This window comes from Mastigoproctus giganteus, chromosome 10 (assembly GCF_048544385.1).
Source record: "Mastigoproctus giganteus isolate SK-2022 chromosome 10, ASM4854438v1, whole genome shotgun sequence".
In the NCBI taxonomy this organism is placed as follows: domain Eukaryota; kingdom Metazoa; phylum Arthropoda; class Arachnida; order Uropygi; family Thelyphonidae; genus Mastigoproctus; species Mastigoproctus giganteus.
The window spans coordinates 68,991,354-69,015,454 of record NC_143584.1 but is presented as its reverse complement, the minus strand read 5'-3'; the positions used below and the strand labels follow the sequence as shown (position 1 = coordinate 69,015,454).

The following is a 24,101-nucleotide window of genomic DNA, read 5'->3' as shown; positions in this document are numbered from 1 at the left end:
GAGGAATATGGCCTTAGTTGCTAATGCTTGTAAAAACCAAATAATAGTTATAACCTCGCAGGTGCCTCGTCTCCAAACACCGTAATTTGCAAAAATTAAGCCTTTCTTTGTAAGAGCAACCCTTTGTTTCATTCACTAATCTTGTAGCCTTCTCTGTACTCATAACAACAGCTCTACATCCTTCTTAAAGAGGCCTCCAAACCTGTATACAGTACCCAATGTGTGGTCTGACTATTGCCTTATACAAGGGGATAATCACCTCCTTATCCCTTCTAGAAAAATTCCTCTATGTCCTTAAGACACCATTAGCTACTCTTGCAGACTGTCTGCCCTGCTGAGAAAATTTCATATCTACCTGCGCAATTACCACCAGGTCCTTTTCATTCTCTACCACTGTCGGTGTGGTACCACAGAGTTGATATGTTACTCTGGGATTACTGTTTCCCATATGTTATACTTTGACAAATGTAATGTTAAACTTCATTTGCAACCTCTCAGCCCACGTACTCAACTTTTCTAGATCCTGTTGCAGCAGTGTACTGTCATTAGTTGGGATTAACAATCCTGCCAAACTTCATATCGTCTGCAAACTTGGACAGTAAGCCTGGTATACCATCATCAGTATCATTTATAAATACAGAAAACAACAGTGGACCCAACACTGAACCCTAAGGGACTCCACTAATAACATTAGTCCACAATGAGCAGTGTCCATTGATTACCACTCTCTGTCTTCTCCCCCTCAACCATCCCTTTGTCCATAGCAGCAATTTTCCTCCACTGCCACACTGCTCCAATTTGTGCAGCAGTCTTCCATGTGCAACAGTATCAAAATTATTTTTTACATCCAGTTCCTTTGTGACTACATCATAATATCCAAAATTAGTCAGACAAGACTTCCCCTTAACAAACCCGTGCTGTGTCCGAGCTATAACTGAAGTGTTGTCCAGATGATCCAGCAATGCTTCTTTAACCAGTGCCTTCATTAATTTCACTGGAACAGAACTTAAACTAACAGGTCTGTAATTACCTGTGTCTCCCTTTGATCCTCCTTTGTGGATTGGGGTCACATTTGCACATCTCCAGTCCATAGGTACCTCCCTTGAGTCCAGGGAAGCTCTCATAATTATGGCTAAGGGTTTGCTTACTTCCTGTACTGCCTCCTTTAATATAACTGGATAGATTCCATCCACCCCAGTTGCCTTTCTTGTGTTTATCTTCAACAATTTCTCCTCCACTTTACTCTCAGTTATTACAAGATTATCTTGCTTACTGCTAGAGTTTAATACACTCGTGGCATTCCCCTCCCTGAATAACGGCCCCGAGTGCCAAGCGATAGTGACAAGCAATTTTTCCCTGCGATTCATAAAGTGATCTTTGAAAGTGATATAGTTCTATTTTTGTTGTGCGATTTTCTTCTGTTTTGTTCACTTAAAATGGTTCTTTGCTTAAAAAATCTTACGTAAGAACCCAGAAAGGGAATCTACCTTTCTTCTTTAGTATATATATTAAATACCAACTCACCCTACTAATCTTAATAACCGCGTGGTCACTGGTGGCACTGCTCCTGCCTCCACGTGGCGGGGCTGGTAGTCTGGGAGAAGAAAGTCCTTCTCCCAGGGCTAAAAGGAGTAAACATGGATACTAATGATTTCCCACGATTAGAGCCAAAGAGCTCGCAACACGACAACCACGAAACTGATCATAACTTCTCATTGTCGAAAAGACTAAAAAAGGATGCAAACAAGCAGGAAGCTCCAGCTTTCCTGATCATCCATTCTCTGTCTTCACAATCTGTCAGCAAGCTTTCGCCTTTCATCATACAACGATGCCTTGTAAATGCAGCATCTCCAAAAATGGTGAAAAGCCTTCAATCTGGTGACTTGCTAATAGAGACCTCTCTTCCAAGACACTCTGACCTCCTGTTAAAACTTACATCTTTAAGTGGAATTCCAATTCAAGTCACTCCACATAACACCCTGAATTCTTCCAAGGGAGTGATCAGTGAATGGGACCTATTGAATGTTTCCGAGGAAGAAATAATTCAGGAACTAAAAGATCAAAATGTAACTCAGGCCAAGAGAATCATGATACGAAAAGACGGCACCTTAGTCCTAACCCGTAGCATAATTTTAACCTTTAGTTCGCCGAATCTACCATCCTCGGTCAAAGCAGGCTATTTAAACTGTCGTGTTCGGCCCTATATCACGAACCCTCTGAGATGCTACAAATGTCAGAAATTTGGCCACTCCCAGACAGCATGCCGTGGAGATGCAACATGTCCAAACTGCGGTTGCAAAACTCACACTCAATCTGAATGCAAGGCACAAACTCCGCAGTGTCCTAATTGCAAGGGCAATCATCCAGCCTACTCCAAAGATTGTGATCTTTGGAAGTTAGGAAAAAAAATACAGAAATACAAGACAGAAAATAAAGTATCTTTTCAAGAAGCTAGAAGACAAGTGAAATCAAGTATTCCAAAAACTACTTATGCTTCGGCTGCCCATAGTTACAAATCAGTAGCATGTCAGACAGAAGTGTCAGTCTCTCCAGATAAATCGATCGCCGACTGGCCTCGATCAGTACTATCAACTCAGCCTACATCTGAATCACAGTTAGTGGACTAAAGTAATAATACGCCACTCACAATTCCAACTCAGAACATAACCCACAATACAGTGGCAGAAAAATTGCATAAATCAGATAGTGTAGAGGTGAAACAACCAACAAGCATGGATACAGATGATATGCCCAACCAAGAAGATTTTCTTGAATTATATGCAGATGGAGATATGGAGGATAAAAATGATTCAGGACGCCCTAATTTTCCTAGAAAAAAAAAATCTAAATCTGACCTTCACAAACAACCTAAGCATAAAAAGCAGACAGATTCATCTTCCTCTTACAAAACCAAATAATGGAACATATTATACAATGGAACTGTAGAGGTCTTCGCAGTAACATAGACGATATACATGAAATAATTCATCACTATAAACCTCTTGCAATGTGCTTGCAAGAAACTAATTTGACATCACTAGTCTCAATCAAAAATTACACTGTATTCAGACAAGACAGGGCTGTCTCTAATAACGCTCATGGCGGAGTAGCGATACTCGTGGATTCAAGCATGCCCGCCAGACGTATTCCCTTACAAACATCCTTAGAAGCCGTTGCCACGCGTGTTGTTAGTAGTATTACTTTGACATTGGCTTCCATTTATCTTCCACCTAAACATCAATATACTATTCAGGAACTTGAAGATCTTGTTATGCAGTTACCATCACCATTTTGTTTACTAGGAGACTTTAATGCACATCACCCATTATGGGGTTCCCCCACCTCAGACAGACGAGGTAAGCTGATCGAAACGTTGATTGATAGGCAGAATTTAACATTACTGAATACTGGGTCTCCTACATATGTGCATCTCCCTACTGGCTCAACATCTGCTATAGATCTTTCCATATGTTCCCCAATCCTCTTTCCAAGTATAGATTGGATACCTCTGAATGATCCTTATAGTAGCGACCATTATCCATTAATCTGCAAAATTCAAACATCCTGTTCCTACCCAACAGAAAGTCCAATTAAATGGAAATTTTCAAAGGCTGACTGGGCAAAATACAGATCGCACATCTCATTTGACAACGATGTCATTCAGACCGATTCCATCAATAGTGTTACTGAGCACATCACAAGTCAAATCCTGGCAGCTGCATCTGTCACCATACCTCAATATCAAGCAAAAAATAGACGAAAAATAAATTACTGGTGGAATGAAGATTGCAATAATGCAAAAAAAGAGAAAAACAAAGCATGGAATCTTTTCCGTAAAAATCCTACCACCCCCAATCTTATTAACTATAAACGGGTCAGAGCTAAAGCTCGCTACATCAGACGCAAAACAAAAAAAGAAACTTGGATTAAATTCGCCTCATCAGTTAATAAAAATACCGATATCAGATTAATCTGGAGAAAAATAAAATGTTTAAACAATAAATTTCCACCTCTATCCACCCCGCTACTAAACTGGAATGGACAAGAACTCTCTAATCCCACAGATATATCAAATGCACTGGGAATTGTATTTTCTCTGTTGTCTTCTTGTAATGCTTATGATCAATCATTCCAAAAACGTAAAACCGTTGCAAAGAGATCCAAACTGAATTACGCTGACAATTTTGCTTTATCTTATAATCAGCCATTTACCATGTTCGAGCTACAGCAAGCTCTTACCAAATCAAGAAACAGTGCTGCTGGCCCTGATGGGTTATATTATGTAATGCTCCGAAATCTGGATCAAAGATCACTCTTTTCGCTGCTCATATTTTATAATCGAATTTTTTCTGAACATACCTTCCCCAGCTCCTGGAGTCATTCTTATGTAATACCGATTGCAAAATCCGGTAAAGATCATACGGTTCCTCAAAATTACAGACCGATATCCCTCACCAGCTGTCTCAGCAAAACTCTTGAGAAAATGATACATGGCCATCTCACCTGGTTCCTCGAGTCTCAAAACTTGATAAATAATGAACAATTTGGATTCCGGAAAAACCGATCTGCATTGGATCTTATGATCAAAGCCGAGACAAATATCAGAAATGCTTTCATCAAAAAGGAACATCTCGTCATGGTCTGTCTTGACGTTGAGAAAACCTTTGACACTACGTGGCGTTTTGGAATCTTAAAGGATCTACATTCTCTTGGCCTGAGAGGTAATTTACCATATTTTATCCAAAATTTTCTTCAACGGAGATCCTTTCAAGTTCGTTATCGAGGAACCCTCTCTAAAATCTTTATCCAAGAAGAAGGAATTCCACAAGGATCTGTTCTCAGTGCTACCTTGTTTGCAATGAGAATAAATCATATAATTGAACTCATTCCGAAAACAGTGGATTCATACCTTTTCGCAGATGATCTCTCGATTTCCTGTCATTCCCAAAACATGCATTACATTGAACGCCAACTTCAAATATCAATGAATCGCATCCTGACATGGATGACACAAAATGGTTATAGACTATCCAGCCAGAAATCTACTGCCACACACTTCTGCTCTAGACGCAATATGCATCCTGAACCTGAGCTGCAATTGAATAATCATCCTCTTCCCATAGCTAACTGTACTCGTCTACTAGGATTGTTCTTTGACAGTAAGTTAAATTTCCAAAAGCACATTGAACATCTCCGGACTACTTGTCAAAAAAAACTGAACATTCTCAGAGTCTTATCGGCCACAACATGGGGAGCAGATCACCAAAGTCTGCTACATTTATATAGATCCATAATCAGATCTCGACTGGACTACGGTGCCCCTGTCTTCGATTCTGCTAGGGAGAGCGCTTTATCTCGCCTCAATCCTATTCAACATTCAGCTCTCAGAACAGCACTAGGTGCGTTCAGAACATCTCCAGTGCAAAGTTTGTATGTTGAAGCTCATGAACCTCTCCTAAATATCAGGAGAAAGATTCTGCTGCTGAATTATGCAACCAAGATCCAAAGCCAGATGACCCATCCTAATTGGCCAATACTCTACAATCCACAGTTTATGACCTTCTACAGAAACAAACCACAGACAGTTCGGCCTGCTGGTATTAGGCTAAAACAGCTAGCAGAAGATTGGGATATACACTTCAATAAAATTTTACGAGATCCTATAGATCCTGATTCTCCATGGTCTGTCATCACACCATCTTGTGACAATTATTTCTACCAGTGGGGTAAACACTCTCTATCAGATATTAACATCCAACAGCTACACACATAGGGCATACTCAACGTTATCCTGACTTCGCTAAAATTTATACAGATGGATCGAAGTCTGAGAGTGGATCAGGCGCAGCAGTAGTACTCTCTGATACTACCATTTATCTATCTCTCCCAACAGAGTGCAGTAGTTACACAACTGAATTATATGCTATAAAACTTGCTCTGGAAAACATTTCCCATCTCTCAATCAAAAAGAGTATAATCTACACAGACTCGCAAAGTGCCCTATTAGCAATGCAAAAGATTTCCCCACCTACTCATCTGCTACTACAGCTAATCAGATCAGAATTGATTCGTCTCCGAGATCATCGGCAAAATGTTGTCTTCTGCTGGATCCCAGGCCATACTGGAATACCGTGAAACAAAATTGCAGATGATGCTGCCAAGCATCCATCCAGCACATCCCCAATGAATTTTCTGGTCCCGTTCAGGGATTACAAAGTATATATACGAAATATATGTAAGGAACGATGGAAACTACAGTGGCAAACGCACATTCACAACAAACTCCTTGAAATTAAACCTATACCGCAATTATGGGCCTCCAATTTTCGCACAAACAGACAAGAAGAGGTTGTCCTGGCCAGAGCCCAAATAGGCCACACCCATTTGACCCATCTATTCCTGTTATCAGGTAATGACCCTCCACAGTGTTCACATTGCCACAAGCCACTCACAATAAAACACATACTCCTGGAATGCACCTTGTATAACAACTCCCGTCTAATTTCATTCACTTCTCTCTCAAACTTACAGGAATTGTCACTTAGCCATATCATAGGCGAAAATTCAAACCTTACAGAATTCTTTTTCTTTCTGAAACAAATCGGTTTATATAACCGTTTCTAACTGCTTCCATAGAAACCAATAAAATTAGTACTAACTACTATGATAGGTGCAATATGGCTTAAGTAGCCTTTGCACTAGAAAAATCCAAGCACAACAACAACCCTGAATAACTCCTCATGTGTGAGTGTCAATGCAAAATATTCATTTAATTTGTTAGCTACCTGAGCAGGATCATCAACAGTTGAACCTTCGATATCAAGTGGACCAATCTGATTCATCCCCTTCCTTCTAGAGTTTACATAAGTAAAGAACTCTTTGCTGTTTTTCTTTGCATCCTTTGCCAAAGATTTCTCGTAATATGCCTAACCTCCTTTGTCACTTGGTTACAGACCAGCTTATATCTATCATAGGCTTCTGTGTCACATGTTAATTTATATGTATCCCATGCATTTTTCTTTTCTGTCACGTGTCTGATTAGTTCATTAACATCCATTTAGGCCTAAATTTTGAACGTTTCTTTGTTGGTATAAAAAGCCTAGTAGCTTCCAAGATTAATTCTTTGAATGCCTCCCATTTTGAATTTGCTGTTGGTAACATCATCAGTTGGTTCCACTGTATAGAATTTAAATACTGTCTCAGACCACTGTTGTCACCTTTACGAAAGCAAAAACCCTTCCCTTTACCCTTGATCGTAGTTAGCTCTTTGAGTAAATCCCACTTCTGCACACTGTGATCACTGCCACCTAGTGGTTCCTTTACCTGCAGATTCTTGATGCATGAAGAATCATTACTGATAATCAGATCAACAGTATTACTCCTTCTAGTTGCCTCCCGAACATGCTGATGTAGAAAACAATCATCCAATAAACCACAAAAGTCTTGCTAGTGTGTGAGTGACCAACTCACAAATTCCAGTCAATATCCGGGAAATTAAAATCCCCCATTATAAGACATTAATTTATTGAACCACTCTATTTCTCTGCACAATTGCTCATTATATTAATCAGATTGATTAGGCCTATAACACACACCTACTCTCATTTTCCCTTTCCCGGTGCTTATGTCACACCAAACAGACTCAACATTGCATTGTCCACCCACATCAATTGGATGCACTTCCTTAGATTTTATATTTCTTAACTAACAGCATAATCCCTCCTCCGTTGCTGTCCTGTCTATCCTTTCTGTACACATTTTACTCCCCAAATTCCAGTACTGCACTGCTTATGTCTGTGTGACACCATGTCTCTGATATCCCAACAATATCTGTCTTTGATGTCTACTAGCACTTCAATCTCATCAAATTTATTGACATTAGTGTCACATAGTATTGCTGTACATGCAAGTATACATGCACCTATTTCTATTCTTATTTACCCTAACACAGCCCATGTATTTACATGTTCCACTATGACTCCGAGCAGTCCTGGAAATTCCCATTGCCTTGCTTTCCAGGCTGCTGCTCAATGACATTTCAATAGAAGTAGTGCAAGAATCGCTTTTACCTCTGCCAGCGGCTACTATTATTCTATTAGTCCATGTATCCCTCCCCAAGCTAGCAGTTTTCCAACCCACCTAACTCTGCCTCGATAGCGTCAGTAAAAATTCTTGCACCATTTCTATTTAAGTGTATCCCATCCCTGTAGAAGCAGTCTTTCCTGTTAAAAAGCCCAGAGCAGGCTTAGAAAAATTTCACCCCTTGAACCTTGCACAATCACTCGAGGGTCGAATTGAACGACAAGGCTCTCATCGTATACTCCCTCCTATCGTATCTGGGCAGAAGTGCAGACGATACGAAGGTTGGCAGGGTTGTCAAGGACACTACTGACACTATGCTACTGCAACAGGATCTGGAAAGGTTGAGCAGATGGGCTGAGAGGTGGCAAATGAAGTTTAACATTGACAAATGTAAAGTACTACATATGGGAAACAGCAACCCCAGAGCAACGTATCAACTCTGTGGTTCTACACTGACAGTTGTAGAGAATGAAAGGGACCTGGGGGCGGTTGTGCAGGCAGATATGAAGTTTTCTGAGCAGTGCAGACTGGCTGCAAGAGTAGCTCATGGTGTATTGTCGATGATATATAGGAATTTTTCTAGCAGGGATAAGGAGGTGATTATTCCCTTGTATAAGGCAATGGTCAGACCACGCCTAGAGTACTGTATACAGGTCTGGAGGCCTCATTTCAACAAGGATGTAGAGATGCTGGAACGAGTACAGAGAAGGGAAACAAGATTAGTGAATGGAACAAAGGGGTGCTCTTACGAAGAAAGGTTTAAGTTTTGCAAATTACAGTGTCTGGAGACTAGGCACCGGCGAGGTGATCTGATAGAGGTGTATAAAGCCTTGAATGGTTTGAGCATGCTCAGTGCTGATGGGATTCTTCCTCTTGCTCAGAATAATCACCTGAGAGGGCATAAATTCAAATTGAGAAAAGATAGATGTAGGATAGACATGAGGAAATTTGCCTTTAGCCAGCGGGTGGTTGGTTGGTGGAATAGACTTCCATCCCTTGTCGTGGAAGTTGATAGCCTAAATAAGTTTAAGGCTCAGCTGGACAGGTATTTTGAACGGACAGAGGGTTGAAGTGGAGGTGGTTATTTTTTATTTATTTATTTATTTTATATTTTTTTGGCTGATGCTGCATAAGCTTGCTTTCTTGCATTAAATGCCTCTACTAACGCTAATGCTAATACTTTCAAATTCAACCCTGACTCATGCCTTTTTTTCATCATTGTCTTGTACTTGTTAAGTAATTTTGCTGGTCTTCTACTCTTAATATCATTAGTGCCAAGTGTACAACAATATCAGCCTTTGTGACCTTAAAGGATGATATCTGCCCTACAATGTCATCAACCTTTGCACCTGGCAGACATACCATAGTCCTGTTCCATCTATCCTTTTTGCACAATATGTTCCCCATTTCCCTGACAATAGAGTCACTTACAAGAACTAGTTCCTTTGGGACCAGCACATTCTGCCTTGGGGGTTGCCGCTGTGTTGCGTGAAGTTCAAGTGCAAGCTGTGACATTGATGTAAGCAGCTGAGAGCTTGATGGGCCCCTCAATTTAAATTCTTTGAGGGCATTCACCCTGTCCTTCAATCTCTCTTATAAGCCCATAACAATTCTGAGTTGGCGCCTGATTTCCTCGCACTCCTTACATCGCGCGCACACACAAAGACACAAAGGCAATATCATGTCCTGTTCCTGATTGCTCCTCAAACATCAAACAAACAGTACATTTCAATAGACTGTGATTCAGAGGACAACTGCCCCCCTCAGTTCTCCCCTGAGCCACAGTACTTCCACTAGTTTAAGCCTTTTGCTTTGCTGCTCTGGTCTGAGTTATGATTTCTATTCAAGTTCAGTAAAATTCCAATATAAAATATAACCCTAAACCTATATTCCAATGCAGTTATAACACTATATATATGTATTTTGTTATCGAATATTATCTCCGAGTTACGTTATATGACTTTCTTATCCCCTGTCAACTTATATGTATTAATTTATGATGTTACATTTGTAATAATTAGGTTGCTATATTTATTTAGTTAAAAAAGTACAATTAAATTGACAATGAAATTTAATAAGATTAATAAATTTTACTGATTAATTTATACTACTATACTCGCTATCTAGTTTTCCATTAAACCTTACGCTATCTAGTTTTCCGTTAAACCTTACGTTGTATCGTATAACAATGGTGGCAAGTTACGAACGGTTAATCTACGGACACGAGGTACTGTTTACTTTCCAAATTGCGCTATCTAAATTCAAAATAAACCACGGGGCTTGACTAGGTCTATAAGCTACTCATAGAAAATAATTTAATCTAACAATTAAGTCAATAAAGCGGCTAAGTATAATTAAAAACTTTCATTTGCGGGAGCTACAAAACCTGTCCACACGTGGATTTGATACCCTTACTGATACTAAGTAATAACCTAAAAAATCTCTATCTAAATTCAATTTAAACTAAAATATTGTTTAAATTGAATCTCTAAAAAATAAATTAATATGCTAATTTAATTCAATAAAAAAGCAAAAACTTCTCTATTTGTTGGAGCCGTAAAAACTTTGCCTGTACACATATACTCTAACACCCAATGTCCCTCCTAATGGGATTTGATATTTGGAACTTGAAGTTCTAAATCCGGACCATATTGGGGCAGTTGGCCATCCTGTGTCTTCTTCGTTGGCAAAGCATTGCTTATTTGGAAGTAGCGCAATATCAGGGCAACTCGTGAAGGCATCACAGTATGAGATACATGTACAGTATATCAAAACAATGCCATTTCACCTACTTCAGTGGTTTACTATGAATTAAAATGATGCTTGGCACCAGCTTGTTCAATTACCAAATGTTTATATTGTTTAATATTTTTTTAATATTAAAAATAAATAATTTCTTTATTTAAAAATGTATTAAGTGGGGAAACATCATTATAATAACATACTGTTAGATAGTATGAATCAGAGCTGTAATACTCAATATGTTCTACGTTGATAATATTAGTAAAATAATAAGAGGAGTTTACCTCAATATAGTACGTAGAACACTTCCGTATGAACATTTCCTTCGAGGAAGGAAAATCGTTTTGAATATTTTCGTTAGATTCTTTTAATTGCGTTAATTTGATTTTTAATTGTTTTAAATTGATTTGAATTGTGTTAAATTGATTATTTAATTATTTATATTTTATTCTAATGTACCTGTAAGTTGTCAGTTTTTTCGTTTTTTCCATTTTAATTTCTGGAGGGTATCATACGGAAGTGTTCTACGTACTATATTGAGGTAAACTCCTCTTATTATTTTACTAATAACACACTGTATATTTTTTATCACAAACTTTTTATGTGTGGAAACTTTTTACCTGGGAACTTCTTACATGGAGGTGAAAAAATAACATCAAAAAAAGCATTGACTTGTTCTACAGAGTTGAAATTGGGTCTTAAAAAACCAAATCTAGTAAAGGGGAAAACTTCTTATGCAGGAATATCTTATCCGGATTCTACTGTATATATATATATATTTCTTTATTTTGCAGGTTTGCTAGATTTGTAAATGTGTTTTTTATTTATTTTTTAAGGGAGAATCTCCTCCACTCTCTCCACTGCCAAGATTGAATGCAAATCCCTTATCACCATGGAGAAGAGTATCATCCAAACATTCAGTGTATATTTCTCCACTCACAAATGCCAACTTTCCACCATCACCTAATCGACCATTGTCCTATAGTTTTAATAGAAGTCCTGCTAAGGTGAGCTTCAACTTCCGTGTTATTTCTTTTGTTCTTCAGAATTAGCAAATATACTGAGTTGCACACTTATCCAAAAGACTATTTGTCAGACCACTCTTCCTGAAGCCCACAGAACAGCATTCTTGTACTAACCAAATCCCAGTGCTATTCAAAAGAGTCTTAAATCAAGGCTGCAGGTGACAGGCATTCTCGTGACCAAGTGATTCCTAATGTGACTTCAAAGCATTCTTCTTAAAATGGCAGTTTATATTTAATTTTTCCATTCTTTCTTTAGTTTTCATTAAAAAAGCAGATTGTCTTACAACCTGTAAGCAACTTTCAGAAAGGAAAGCTAACCTTTCACATTCTTCTTCTTTAACAGAATAACTTTAATCCCCCTTAGTCACTCCAGCAGCACTGCTCCTCCCTCCCCATGGTGAGGCCAGAAACGTGGGTGATAAAGCCAATACACGGGGCTAAAAAGAGCAGACACAGACATTTACACCTTTTCACCATTACAGCCATTATGCTTTCAAATGTGGATTCACATACCAATCATGACCTCTCACTTCCTAAAAGACTGATAAAAAGGACTTAAACATTCAAGTGTTTCCAACATTCCTAGCAAGCTCTCTCCGTTTGCTATTCTTCGTTCAGCAGCGCTTAGAAACTGCAACAGGTTCAACCAAAACAGCAGTGAAGGGACTTGTTGATAGAAACAACTCAAGCCAAGCATTTGTAACTATTACGCTAGCCAACATGATTTTTTGCCTCCAAGAACATAAATGCTGTTTTTAACCAATTTTTATGTATAGATTTCGAAAATCACCATGATAGTTTCACATCACAGTTATTAAATAAAGACGGAGTTATGTTTTACCAAAATATACCAATTTTGCATAATATAGCCAGTAATATATGACATACTGCTTTATTTTAACAGATATAAGCTAATTCTCTTAAATTTAGAAATCGATTCTGACCTTGGTTTTCTTGAGATAAACATAATCAGACTTCCACCTATGGTTCTTAGATTCAAATTTCAATGAAACAATTTACAATTTGAAGAGAGCACACTGCATTTTTGGTGAGAACTTTTGTAGGCTGTGCCAAGGTTTTCCAAGTATTAACTGATTGTGACATGTTCTGAGGGTTGTAAATCTATCCTCCAAACCTAAACAGCTCCTCAAGAGTAGGAGGGTGCGGCCTGCAACCCTTGCTGTAGCAGTAAAATAATTTCCGGCTCTGCCAGCTGATTTGCAAATATTTTTCCTTTCAGTGTTATCACACAAGTAGAACTAGTAAGTTGCCACATCTGTGTACTGTGTAGTGATAAAAATTGAATTTGTTTTGTTTTTTTATATTGTAGTGTTCAAAACTGAATTTACATTTTCAGGGTTCATTTAGTGCTACAATGAATAAGCAGACACAGGAAGTGTATCAATCTCCAGATAATTTTTGTTATGATTGTGGCTGGTTTACTCCAAATCCTCAAAGGAAAAGTATCTATCACATTACAAAACTTTCGTATTCTTTTTATTTCGGATGTAAAATTGGTGATCAAGACAAACCTTGGGTGCCTCACAAGTGTTGTTATTGCCTGTACAAACCTTAGGAAGTGGTTACAGGCAAACTCAAAGCGTTACCTTTTGCAATCCCTATGGTTTGCCAAGAACCATCTTTGGCGATCATTTAAGGCAGTGGTACATGGTTTTTTGAGTAATAGGAAAGAAGAAAACTATGAAATGCTGGTGTCTAATTTACTCAAGTGCTACAAAAACATGGGCTGTCGAATGTCATTGAAAATTCATTTTCTTCATTCCCATCTTGAATTTTTCCCTGAAAATCTGGGAGATGTGTATGATGAAAAAGGGGAGTGGTTTCATCAAGATATTTCCAAGATAGAAAAGCAATACCGAGGTCACTGGGATCACGTAATGATGGGAGATTACTCCTGGTTCCTTATGAGGGAGAGTAAGCAGGAATACAAGTAGTAGTAGCAAACATATTTCAGGACAATTACAAGTATGCTGATTATATACTATTGAAGTATAACTATTTCCCTATGAATTATGATAATTTTACCGAACTTAAATAAGTTGGGGTTTTTTTTTTTTTTTTATTCAATGTGTGAGGCATTATATATGATATGGATTTAAATTAACTAAACAATAATATTATTATATAGTTAATTTAAACCCATATCATATTATGCCTCGCATTGAATCTTTAAATATTATATCATTCTGTACACCATTTAGCATCTCTCATATTGTGGAACCACTTCGCAACTGTGATGTCATGTTTGCATTATCAAGATACCTGCCCACCTACCAATGATAGGCCAATAGCTTTGAAACGGTGACCATCTGGGTGGTAGTATCCACTGAGAATAAATAACAGTCTTCTCTACTAGAGAAGCGTTACTTATTCGAAGTATTGCAATACTTGGCGTCTCGTTGTGAAGGTAGCCACAATATGAGATACAATTAAAAACAATGCCATCACACTACGAAAGTAGTTTTTATGGGTGTATCTACACTGATATTATATAGTTTTTTTATATATATATATATATGTATATATATATGAAAATCCCAAACACAAGAGGTATTATTAGAACCTATAGTACCTAGTACTGTGCTTGGGTTGAAGGTTTCGAAGACGAAAGAAGATATTTGTTGACTTGAACTTCTGTAGACTGTAATTTTCAGGAAATATGTATAAAGGAAGGTTGTTCCAGAAAACAGCAGTTGAATGAATAAACGAGGAAGATGAAAAGTAGTTGGTTCTGTGAGTTTGAACTTGGTCAGTAAATGGATGTTGGCTGGTGACAGCACATGTTCTGACTGTTTCGAAAGAGTGAGAGGGAATTATAGAAGCCAGTTCAGAAGAAAACAGTGCCCATGGAAGTATCTGTAGAAAAGTAATGAAGCAGAAACAGAATGTCAATAAGACAGAGTGGAGAGGCTCTGTTAGAGATGAATCATTAATTAACCTAACTGCCCTCTTCTCAATGGAATCAAGAAGCCTGAGAGAGATTTTGGGGGCACCACCCCAGATGTGGGGTGGTGCCCCCAAAATCTTCCATGGTAGGGCGGATTTGCGATTTATACAGAGTGAGCAGCTGTTTAGAAGAAAATAACGCTGAGAGCGAAAGAGAAAGCCAAGTTTTTTAGATGCAGAGGAAACAATATTTGTAATTTGCATGTGCCAAAAAAGATTAGAAGTCAGGGTAATCCCCAAAAGCAGTATATCATTTTTGATACTGTTGCACATGGAAGACTGCTGTACAAATTGGAGAGGTATGGCATTAAGGATAAGTTGCTACAATGGATAAAGGGATCATTGAGTGTGACAGAAAGCGGTAATCAATAGACACTGCTCTTTGTGGACAAATGTTATTATGCGTGGTTCAGTGGAGTTCGGTTGGGCCCATTGTTGTTTTGTATATTTATCAATGATATTGATGAAGGTATATCAGGTTTAATGTCCAAGTTTGCAGATGATACAAAGAGAGGATTATTAACGATAGTAAAGATAGTAAGCTACTCCAACTGGATTTAGATAGGTTGGGAAAATGGGCTCGGAAGTGGCAACTGACATTTAACATTGACAAATGCAAAGTACTGCATATGGGTAGCAATAACCAAAGAGAAAAATGTACCAACTGTGTGGTACAACACTCAGGAAAGTGAAAAGAACCTGGGGGTAATTTTGCAGTCAAATATGAAGTTCACTGAGCAGTGCACACGGGCTGCCAGGGCAGGTCATGGAGTCTAGTCAATGATAAACAGGAATTTTGCTAGCAGGGACACGGAGGTGATTATTCCATTATACAAGGCAATGGTCAGGCCATACCTAGAGTACTGTGTACAGGTCTGGATGCCTCATTTTAGGAAGGATGTACAGTTGCTAGAACGAGTACAAAGAAGAGCAAAAAGATTTTGTGAGGGGGAGCAAAGAGGTGCTCTTACCAAGAAAGGCTTAAGTTCTGCAAATCGCAGCACCTGGAAAGTAGGCACTTGCAAGGTGATCTGATTGAGGTGTATAAGGCCTTGAATGGGTTGAGCAAGCTGAATGATGATGGGATTCTTCCTATTGCTTAGAGTAAGAACCTCGGGGGGGGGGGCACAATTTCAAATTGAGGAAAGATAGATGTGGGGAAATTTGCCTTTAGCCAGCAGGTAGTTGATTGGTGGAACAGACTTCCATCTTTTGTTGTGGAAGCTGATAGCCTAAAGAATTATTATTATTATCATTATTATTATCAGCCATATGGTGCAAGGAAGCCTGAGGCTTATGCTGCACCAGCCAAAAAAAAAACATTCCCGAGAGAGAGGAGTAGAAAGGAATCACCAAGGAAGAGAAGAATGATGATATCCAGCTCAAGCCCCTGGGTGTGCCAAGCCCATACTCACCAGATGTGAGCCAGACTGACATTTGGAACGAATGGAGGGGTGAAATGAGAGGGTTTTTTTTTTTTTCCTGATGCTGCATAAGCTTGCTTTCTTGCATACTAATGCTAATCATCTTGCCTAGAAATCAGTGTGCCACCAAAGATAAGCATAGGAGCAGAAGAATCCTATTTTGCGAGAAATAAGACAGGGCTGAGTTGTACAAAGATTGAAATCAACTAGGTTGTCTTTATCCCACTGGAGAATTGCCTGGAGATCGGCATTTAAGGAATTGGTAGTGGAGCAGGACAAGTTTTCTCAAACTGGAAAGTGGAATGCAATGTGCTATCATCAGCAAAACTATGGATAGAATTTCCAGTCAATGGAAGAAGGTCATTATTATAAAAGAGGGAAAATAATAGGGGGAAGAACTGAACCTTGGGAGACATCAGCATTAGTAGAGAAGTAAGAAGACAGAGCCATCTACCGTCACCCTCATCGAGTGATCAGAGAGAAATCTGGATAACCAATTACAAAAAACAGTTGCCAAACCATAAGATGGAAGCTTGTTTACAAGACCTTTATGCCAAACACAATTGAAAGCCTTGGAAATGTCAAGAGCAACTTAATGGTTAATTGATTTCTCCATTACTTTAGAAAGAGTAGAAGTAATTGGATGGGAGGGATTTTTCACCCTTTTTAGGAACTGACTGGATGTGAGCAAATTTCCAAGCAGAAGAAAAAACACCTTTGGAATAAGAAAGTGAAAATAAGGTGGCAAAGAACAGGAGTAAGTTCAGGAGTGCAGGTTTTGAGAATAAGTGGAGAAATACCATCAGGACCTCTAGCTGTCTTAGCATCAAGATTCGTCAAAATACTTCTGACAGACAGAAGACCACAGGACACATTGAATGGAGCGTGCTGGGAATGATGGGATGTGTTTTACCAAGATCATTAATACACGAGCTGAAAGAAAAAGTTATAGAGAATGTATAATACCTTTTTTACAATTGTAGTACAAACTTGGATTATACCTATATATCTCTTTATTTTAACATTAAACGTTAGTATTTCTTTTGATGTAGATGTGATAGAGACTTTATATGTTGATTTTCGGAATTGCATATTTATTTTCCCCAGAATTACATATTTTAATTTCGGAGGTATGACAAAAAATATTTTTTGTTGGCTAATGTTATTAATGATGTCCTCCTTAAGTGGAATTCCAGCTGAAGTCACCCCACCTACCATATTGAACTCCTCCAAGGGAATTATAAGTGATTGGGATCTACTAAATTTGCAAGAAGAAAAAGTAAGAAATACATGAGCAAAAGCAACATTAGCTAGAAAAATTACAGTCCAAAAAGATGGCAGTCTAGACTCATCACATAATATTATCCTAAATTTCAATACACCTCAGTTAAAGGTGGTTACCTACCACTGCCATGTGCATCGATACATTCAAATCCTCTAATGCAGTGTTTCCCAAAGTTTGTTTGTTATTTGGTTTTTAGGAGCATTAGCAACTAAGGCCATGCTGCTCCGGGATATGTGGTGGCCATTCCCTGACCTTTCCGCATCCTCCGTATTTGGTGGTGACGGGCTCGAACTCCGGTCTAATCAAGAAGCGTGTGCTACGCACTGCTGCTCCTTCCCACCTGGCTACGGAGGCACCTGTTTCCCAAAGTGTGGTCTGTGGCCCGTTACCGGTCCGCAAAGAGGAAAAAAAAAAACCAGACAAGAATGCAATATTCAGATTTAAAGACAGGTTTAATGATTTTAATTGGTTAATTAAGGTGTGCTACTTATATGATATTTTTGGGTTTTTTTGTGCCTTAAATTTACAAGGTATTGATATAAATATTTTTAAAGTTCAGGTAAAAATAGAGGCAGCTACGAATAAACTTCATCTGTGGGTACGTAGAGTCGAAAAGGGGAATTATAATTTTCTTTCTCGTTTCATAAATTACAAAAAGAGTGTTCGGAGCGACATTCCTGCTGAGATTTCTATGGCGATTAAAGAACACATCTTTTAATTGAAATCAAACTTTCAAGAATATTTTCCTCCAAATGACATCAATAAAATGTGGATTCGAAACCCATTTACTTTTAATGTGGAAGAATTCTGTCTCAATGAACAAGAATGAATGCAACCCAAGCACGTTACTAAGTACTATAGGTTCTAATGCCTCTCGTGTTTGGGGTTTACATAAAAAAAAAAAAAAAAAAAAAAAAAATTGATTCTGTTATTGAACTGTCATTTGGCACAGTATTAAAAGACTGCTTCAATCAGGTCTCATTGAAAAATTTTTGGCTAAATTGCTGTGAAGAATATAAGCACGTACCAGAAAAGCACTGAAATTTCTTATAACATTTGTAACAACTTACGAATGTGAAACCGGATTCTCAACATTAGTTTTTTAAAAAACAAACGCCAGAACAGTTTGGACGTCAAGCCAGATTTGAGTATCAAGATGACATCTTTTTCCCCTGATTTAAAATTACTATGTGATGAAAAACAGCATAACCCTACTCATTAAATACATATTTATTTGCCAAAAAACAGACTCAAAAATGTCAATTTTATGTAAACTTTTGAAAATAAACAAAGAAATGAATTACCTATCTTTTATTTATATTTACTGATGCTAATGAATACCTAATTGCATTATTATTGGTATGTTAAATGGCCTAATGGTAGTGTCATTATTTCCTGAACCTACGAGTATAATTATTGAAAAGACAGGTAGTTCACGACTTTACGAGTTAATTTGTTCCTAGCTTGAGCTCCTGAAGTGAAAACTTCTAAAGCGGGAATTTATTTCCCACAGACAATGTTTAAAATATGGGTAACGTCCTCAACAATGAAATTAGTCAGCTAATTGGGGATAATTGTGCAGGCAGACATGAAGTTTTCTGAGCAGTGTAGACGGTTTGCAAGAGTAGCTCATGGTGTCTTGTCAATGATATATAGGAATTTTTCTAGCAGAGATAAGGAGGTGATTATCCCATTGTATAAGCCAATGGTCAAGCCTCATTTTAAGAAGGATGTAGAGCTATTGGAACAAGTACACAGAAGGGCAACAAGATTAGTGAATGGAACAAAGTGTTAAGTTTTGCAAATTACAGTGTCTCAAGACTAGGCACAAATGTAGCCTGTAAAATCAAGCAAATTATAATAATAAAGAAATTATGACTTACAAATGTTAAAGAACGTTGTTTATTCATCATCATCGACTAAATGCACCCATTATTGATCACCCATTATTAGCTCGGTACTTTAATGATTTGTTGCACAAGGAGCCGTCTTCTTCGAAATGCTTTGAGGCATTTGTTTCCACCATAATCTTCTCTTTTCTTTATAAATTTCAATAGCATGCATAAGCATTTTTTAAGGGAACGCACAAATTGCAACTAACACGATTTGCGCAGAGTAACAATTTTACGAAGTTTTAAAAAAAAAAAAAAATGAACAGAAGATTCTGAAAATGTATTTATGTTTTTTATATGATTAAAGACTTCAGTAAAGGGGAGGCATTTCACCATAATAAAGTAAAAAACAACACAATTCCAGCTATCGGTATTTTCGCAAATGCAATGACATGGAGTTAACTACCCGTTTATAATTAGATCCACTAACAGAAAAGTCCAATAAACCGGAAAGTGCAAATTGTTTTTTATTGTTTTATGGTCGTGACCTCCAGAAATGTGCTTTAGAAAAATATCACAAAGCCATTCAAAATTGGTTCTTTGAATTGGTTACTTAATACAATTTACACTATAAAAATGACCTTTTAGAGCAAAAATGTCAACTTTAGAGGTCATGGAACGAAGTACTAAAAAACAATCTGTTATTGGCTTCACATTACAATATTTTCATGATATGATGGTGTTTCTAGAATGGATTAATATCATAAAGCGAGGTATGCTGTATTGTATACTACACGCATGGTTTGAAATGCAGTATTTATGAATGTTTAACATTCATTTTTTTTCCAATTAATGTTCATATTTTTGATTTTATTGATACTTGGTACTTGAAAAAAAAAAAAAAAAAAAAACCTCGTAAGGTGGGAACTGCCTGTACATTAATTTATAGCTATACGTCGGCTGCAAAAAAAAAAAAAAAAAAAAAAATCTGCAAACACTGGTCCGACACTTGAAAACGTTTGGAGAACCCTGCTATAAGGTATTAGTATATGAGGAATATGATGCAAGAAAGCAAGCTTATACAGCATCAGCCATAATAAAATAAAAAAATAAACCCTTTCCATTTCACCCATCCGGCCACTCCAAATGTTTGTCTAGTTCAGCCTTAAGTTTATTTAACTATCAACTTCTGCACGTCTATTCTACAATTGTCTTTCCTCGATTTGAATCTATGCCCCCTCAGGTTCTTAATCTGAGCAAGTATCCCGTCGACATTGAACCTGCTCAAACCATTCAAGGCCTTATACACCTCGATCAGATCACCTTGCAGGTGCCTAGTCTCCAGATGCCGAAACTTTCAGAACTTAAACCTTTCTTCTTAAACCTTTGTTCCTCTCACCAATCTTGTTGCCCTTCTCTGTACTCATTCTAGCAACTCTATATCCTTCCTAAAATGATGCCTCCAGACCTATATACAGTACTCCAGGTGTGGTCTCATTGTCTTATACAAAGAGTAATCACCTCCTTGTCTCTGCTAGCAAAATTCCTATATATCATTGACAAAACTCTATGACCTGCTCTGGCAGCCCATCTACACTTCTCAGAGAACTTCATATCTGACTCCACAATTACCCTCAGGTCTTTTTCATTCTCCACCTTCCTGAGTGTAGTACCACACAGTTGGTACATTTCTCTTGAGTTACTGCTACCCATATAGAGTACTTTTCATTTGTTAAGGCTGAACTTCAGTTGCCACTTCTGAGCCCATCTGCCTAACTTTTCTAGATCCTGTTACGATAGTATACTGTCTTTACTGTTATTAACAACCCTGCCAACCTTTGTATCATCTGCAAACTTGGACATTAAGCCTGATATACCTTCATCAATATCATTGATGAATACACAAAACAACAATGGGCCAAGCACTGAACCCTGGGGAACTCCACTAATAGCATTAGTCCACATAGAGCAGTGCCCATTTGTTCCCACTCTCTGCTGTCTCCCACTCAACCATCCCTTTATCCATTGCAGTAACTTGCCCTTAATTCCATATCACTCTAATATGTACAGCAATCTTCCATGTGCAACAGTATTAAAAGCTTTCCTGAGATCCAAGTATACAATATCAAAATTATTTTTTGCATCCAGTTCCTTTGTGACCACATTATAGTATCCAATCAAATTGGTCAAACAAGACTTCCCCTTTATAAACCCATGCTGTGTCTGAACTATTACTACTGTCTTGTCTAGGTGATCCTGTAATACTTCCTTAACCAGTGACTCCATTATTTTCCCCGGAACAGAAGTTAAACTATCAGGTCTATAATTGTTTGTGTCACCCTTTGAACCCCCTTTAGGAATTTTAGTTGCTAATGCTCCTAAAAACCAAAAAATAACAAAATAACATAATTATAGCTAGCGGTTTGCTTACCTCCCTTACTGCCTCCTTAATTATAACTGGATAGATTCCATCTACCCCAGGTGTCTTTTTTATGCTTAACTTCAACAATTTCTCCTCCACTTTGATCTCAGTTATTTCAAAATCACTTACTCCCTGTTAGAGTTTGATAAACTTCTGGCATTCCCCTCCTTGAATAACTTTTCATGTGTCAATGTAGATGCAAAATACTCATTCAGTTTATCAGCTACTTGAACCTATGTTCAGTGGACCAATCTTATTCACCTCCCTTCCTTCAAGAGTTTACATAAGTAAAGAACTCATTGCTGTTTGTTTTTTTTTTTTTTTTTTTTTTTTTTGCGTTCTCTGCCGAAGATTTCTTGTAATCTGCCTTTGCCTGCCTAACCTCCTTTGTGATTTGATTACAGACTAGCTTATATCTAAGCGCCTCCGTAGCCAGGTGGACATGAGCAGCAGTACGTAGCACATGCTTTTTGATTAGACCGGGATTCGAGCCCGTGACCACCGAATACAGAGGATGCGGAAAGGTCAGGGAATGACCACCGCATATCCCCCGGAGCAATATGGCCTTAGTTGCTAATGCTCCTAAAAACCAAAACAACAACACTTATATCTGCCATAGGCTTCTGTGTCACATGATAATTTATATGCATCCCATGCATTTTTCTTTTCTGCCAGGAGCCTCATTAATTCATCCGTCATCCATTTATGCCTGAACCTTGAACTGTACTTCTTAGTTGGTATGAAAAGCATAGTCGCCTCCAAGATTAAGTCCCTGAAGCCTTCCCATTTAGAATTCACCATTGGTAACCCCACTGTATAGAATTTAAAAACTATCTGAGACCACTGTAGTCACCGTTACGAAAACAAAAACCCTTCCCTTTACCCTTGATGGTAGTTACATCTTTAAGTAAATCCCACATCAGTACATTGTGATCACTGTCAACTAGTGGTTCCTTTATCTCCAAATTCTTAATGCAAGAATAATTACTGCTGATAATCAGGTCTAGGGTATTACTCCCTCTGGTTGCCCTCCTAACATATTGCTGTAGAAAACAATAAATAAATAAATAAATCCCATGTTTGGGAGGCAACTAGAGGGAGTAATACTCTTGATTTGATTATCAGCAGTGATTCTTCATGCATTAAGAATCTGCAGATAAATGAACCACTAGGTGGCAGTGATCACAGTGTGCTGAAGTGGGATTTACTCAAAGAGGTAACTACCATTAGGGGTAAAGGGAAGGCTTATTGCTTCCGTAAAGGCGACTACGATGGACTGAGACAGTATTTAAATTCTATACAGTGGGACCAACTGATGACGTTACCAACAGCAAATTCAAAATGGGAAGCATTCAAAGAACTTATCTTGGAAGCTACTAGGCTTTACATACCAACTAAGAAATATTGTTCAAGGTTTAGGCCAAAATGGATGCCAGATGAACTAATGAGGCATATGGCAGAGAAGAAAAATGCATGGGATACTTACAAATTAACACATGACACAGAAGCCTATGATAGATACAAGTTGATATGCAACCAAGTTACAAAGGAGGTTAGGCAGGTGAAGGCAGATTACGAGAAATCTTTGGCAAGGGATGCAAAGAAAAACAGCAAAGAGTTCTTTACTAATGTAAACTCTAGAAGGAAGGGATGAATCAGATTGGTCCACCTGATATTGATGGGTCAACTGTTGATGATCTGCTCAGGTAGCTAACAAACTAAATGAATATTTTGCATCGACATTCACACATGAGGAGTTATTCAGCAAGGGGAATGCCAGAGGTGTATTCAACTCTAGCAGTAAGCTACAGAATCTTGAAATAACTGGGAGTAAAGTGGAGGAGAAACTGTTGAAGATAAACACAAGAAAGGCACCCGGGGTGGATGGGATCTATCCAGTTATATTAAAGGAGGCAGCAAAGGAAGTAAGCAAACCCTTAGCCATAATTATGAGAGCTTCCTTTTACTCAGGGGAGATACCCATAGACTGGAAATGTGCAAATGTGACCCCAATTCACAAAGGAGGATCAAAGGCTGACACAAGTAATTATAGACCTGTGAGCTTAACTTCTGTTCCAGGAAAATTAATGGAGGCACTGGTTAAAGAAGCACTGCAGGATCATTTAGACAAGACTTCAGTTATAGCTCACCACACAGCATGGTTTTGTTAAGGGGAAGTCTTGCCTGACCAATTTGATTGGATACTATGATGTAGTCACAAAAGAACTGGATGCAGGGAATAGCTTTGATATTATATACTTGGATCTTAGAAAGGCTTTTGATACTGTTGCACATGGAAGACTGCTACACAAATTGGAGCAG

General features: G+C 38.1%; 1 protein-coding gene across 1 annotated transcript in view; it reads left to right on the top strand.

The window, feature by feature from the left end:
* LOC150079073 (retinoblastoma-like protein 1) overlaps positions 1–24,101 on the top strand; it is a 753,431-nt gene that overhangs the window by 724,696 nt on the left and 4,634 nt on the right. Inside the window, exon 23 of the mRNA XM_090383691.1 lies at positions 11,661–11,831. Within this exon, the coding sequence (XP_090239817.1) occupies positions 11,661–11,831 (171 nt within the window). The remainder of the gene's footprint in view (positions 1–11,660; positions 11,832–24,101) is intronic.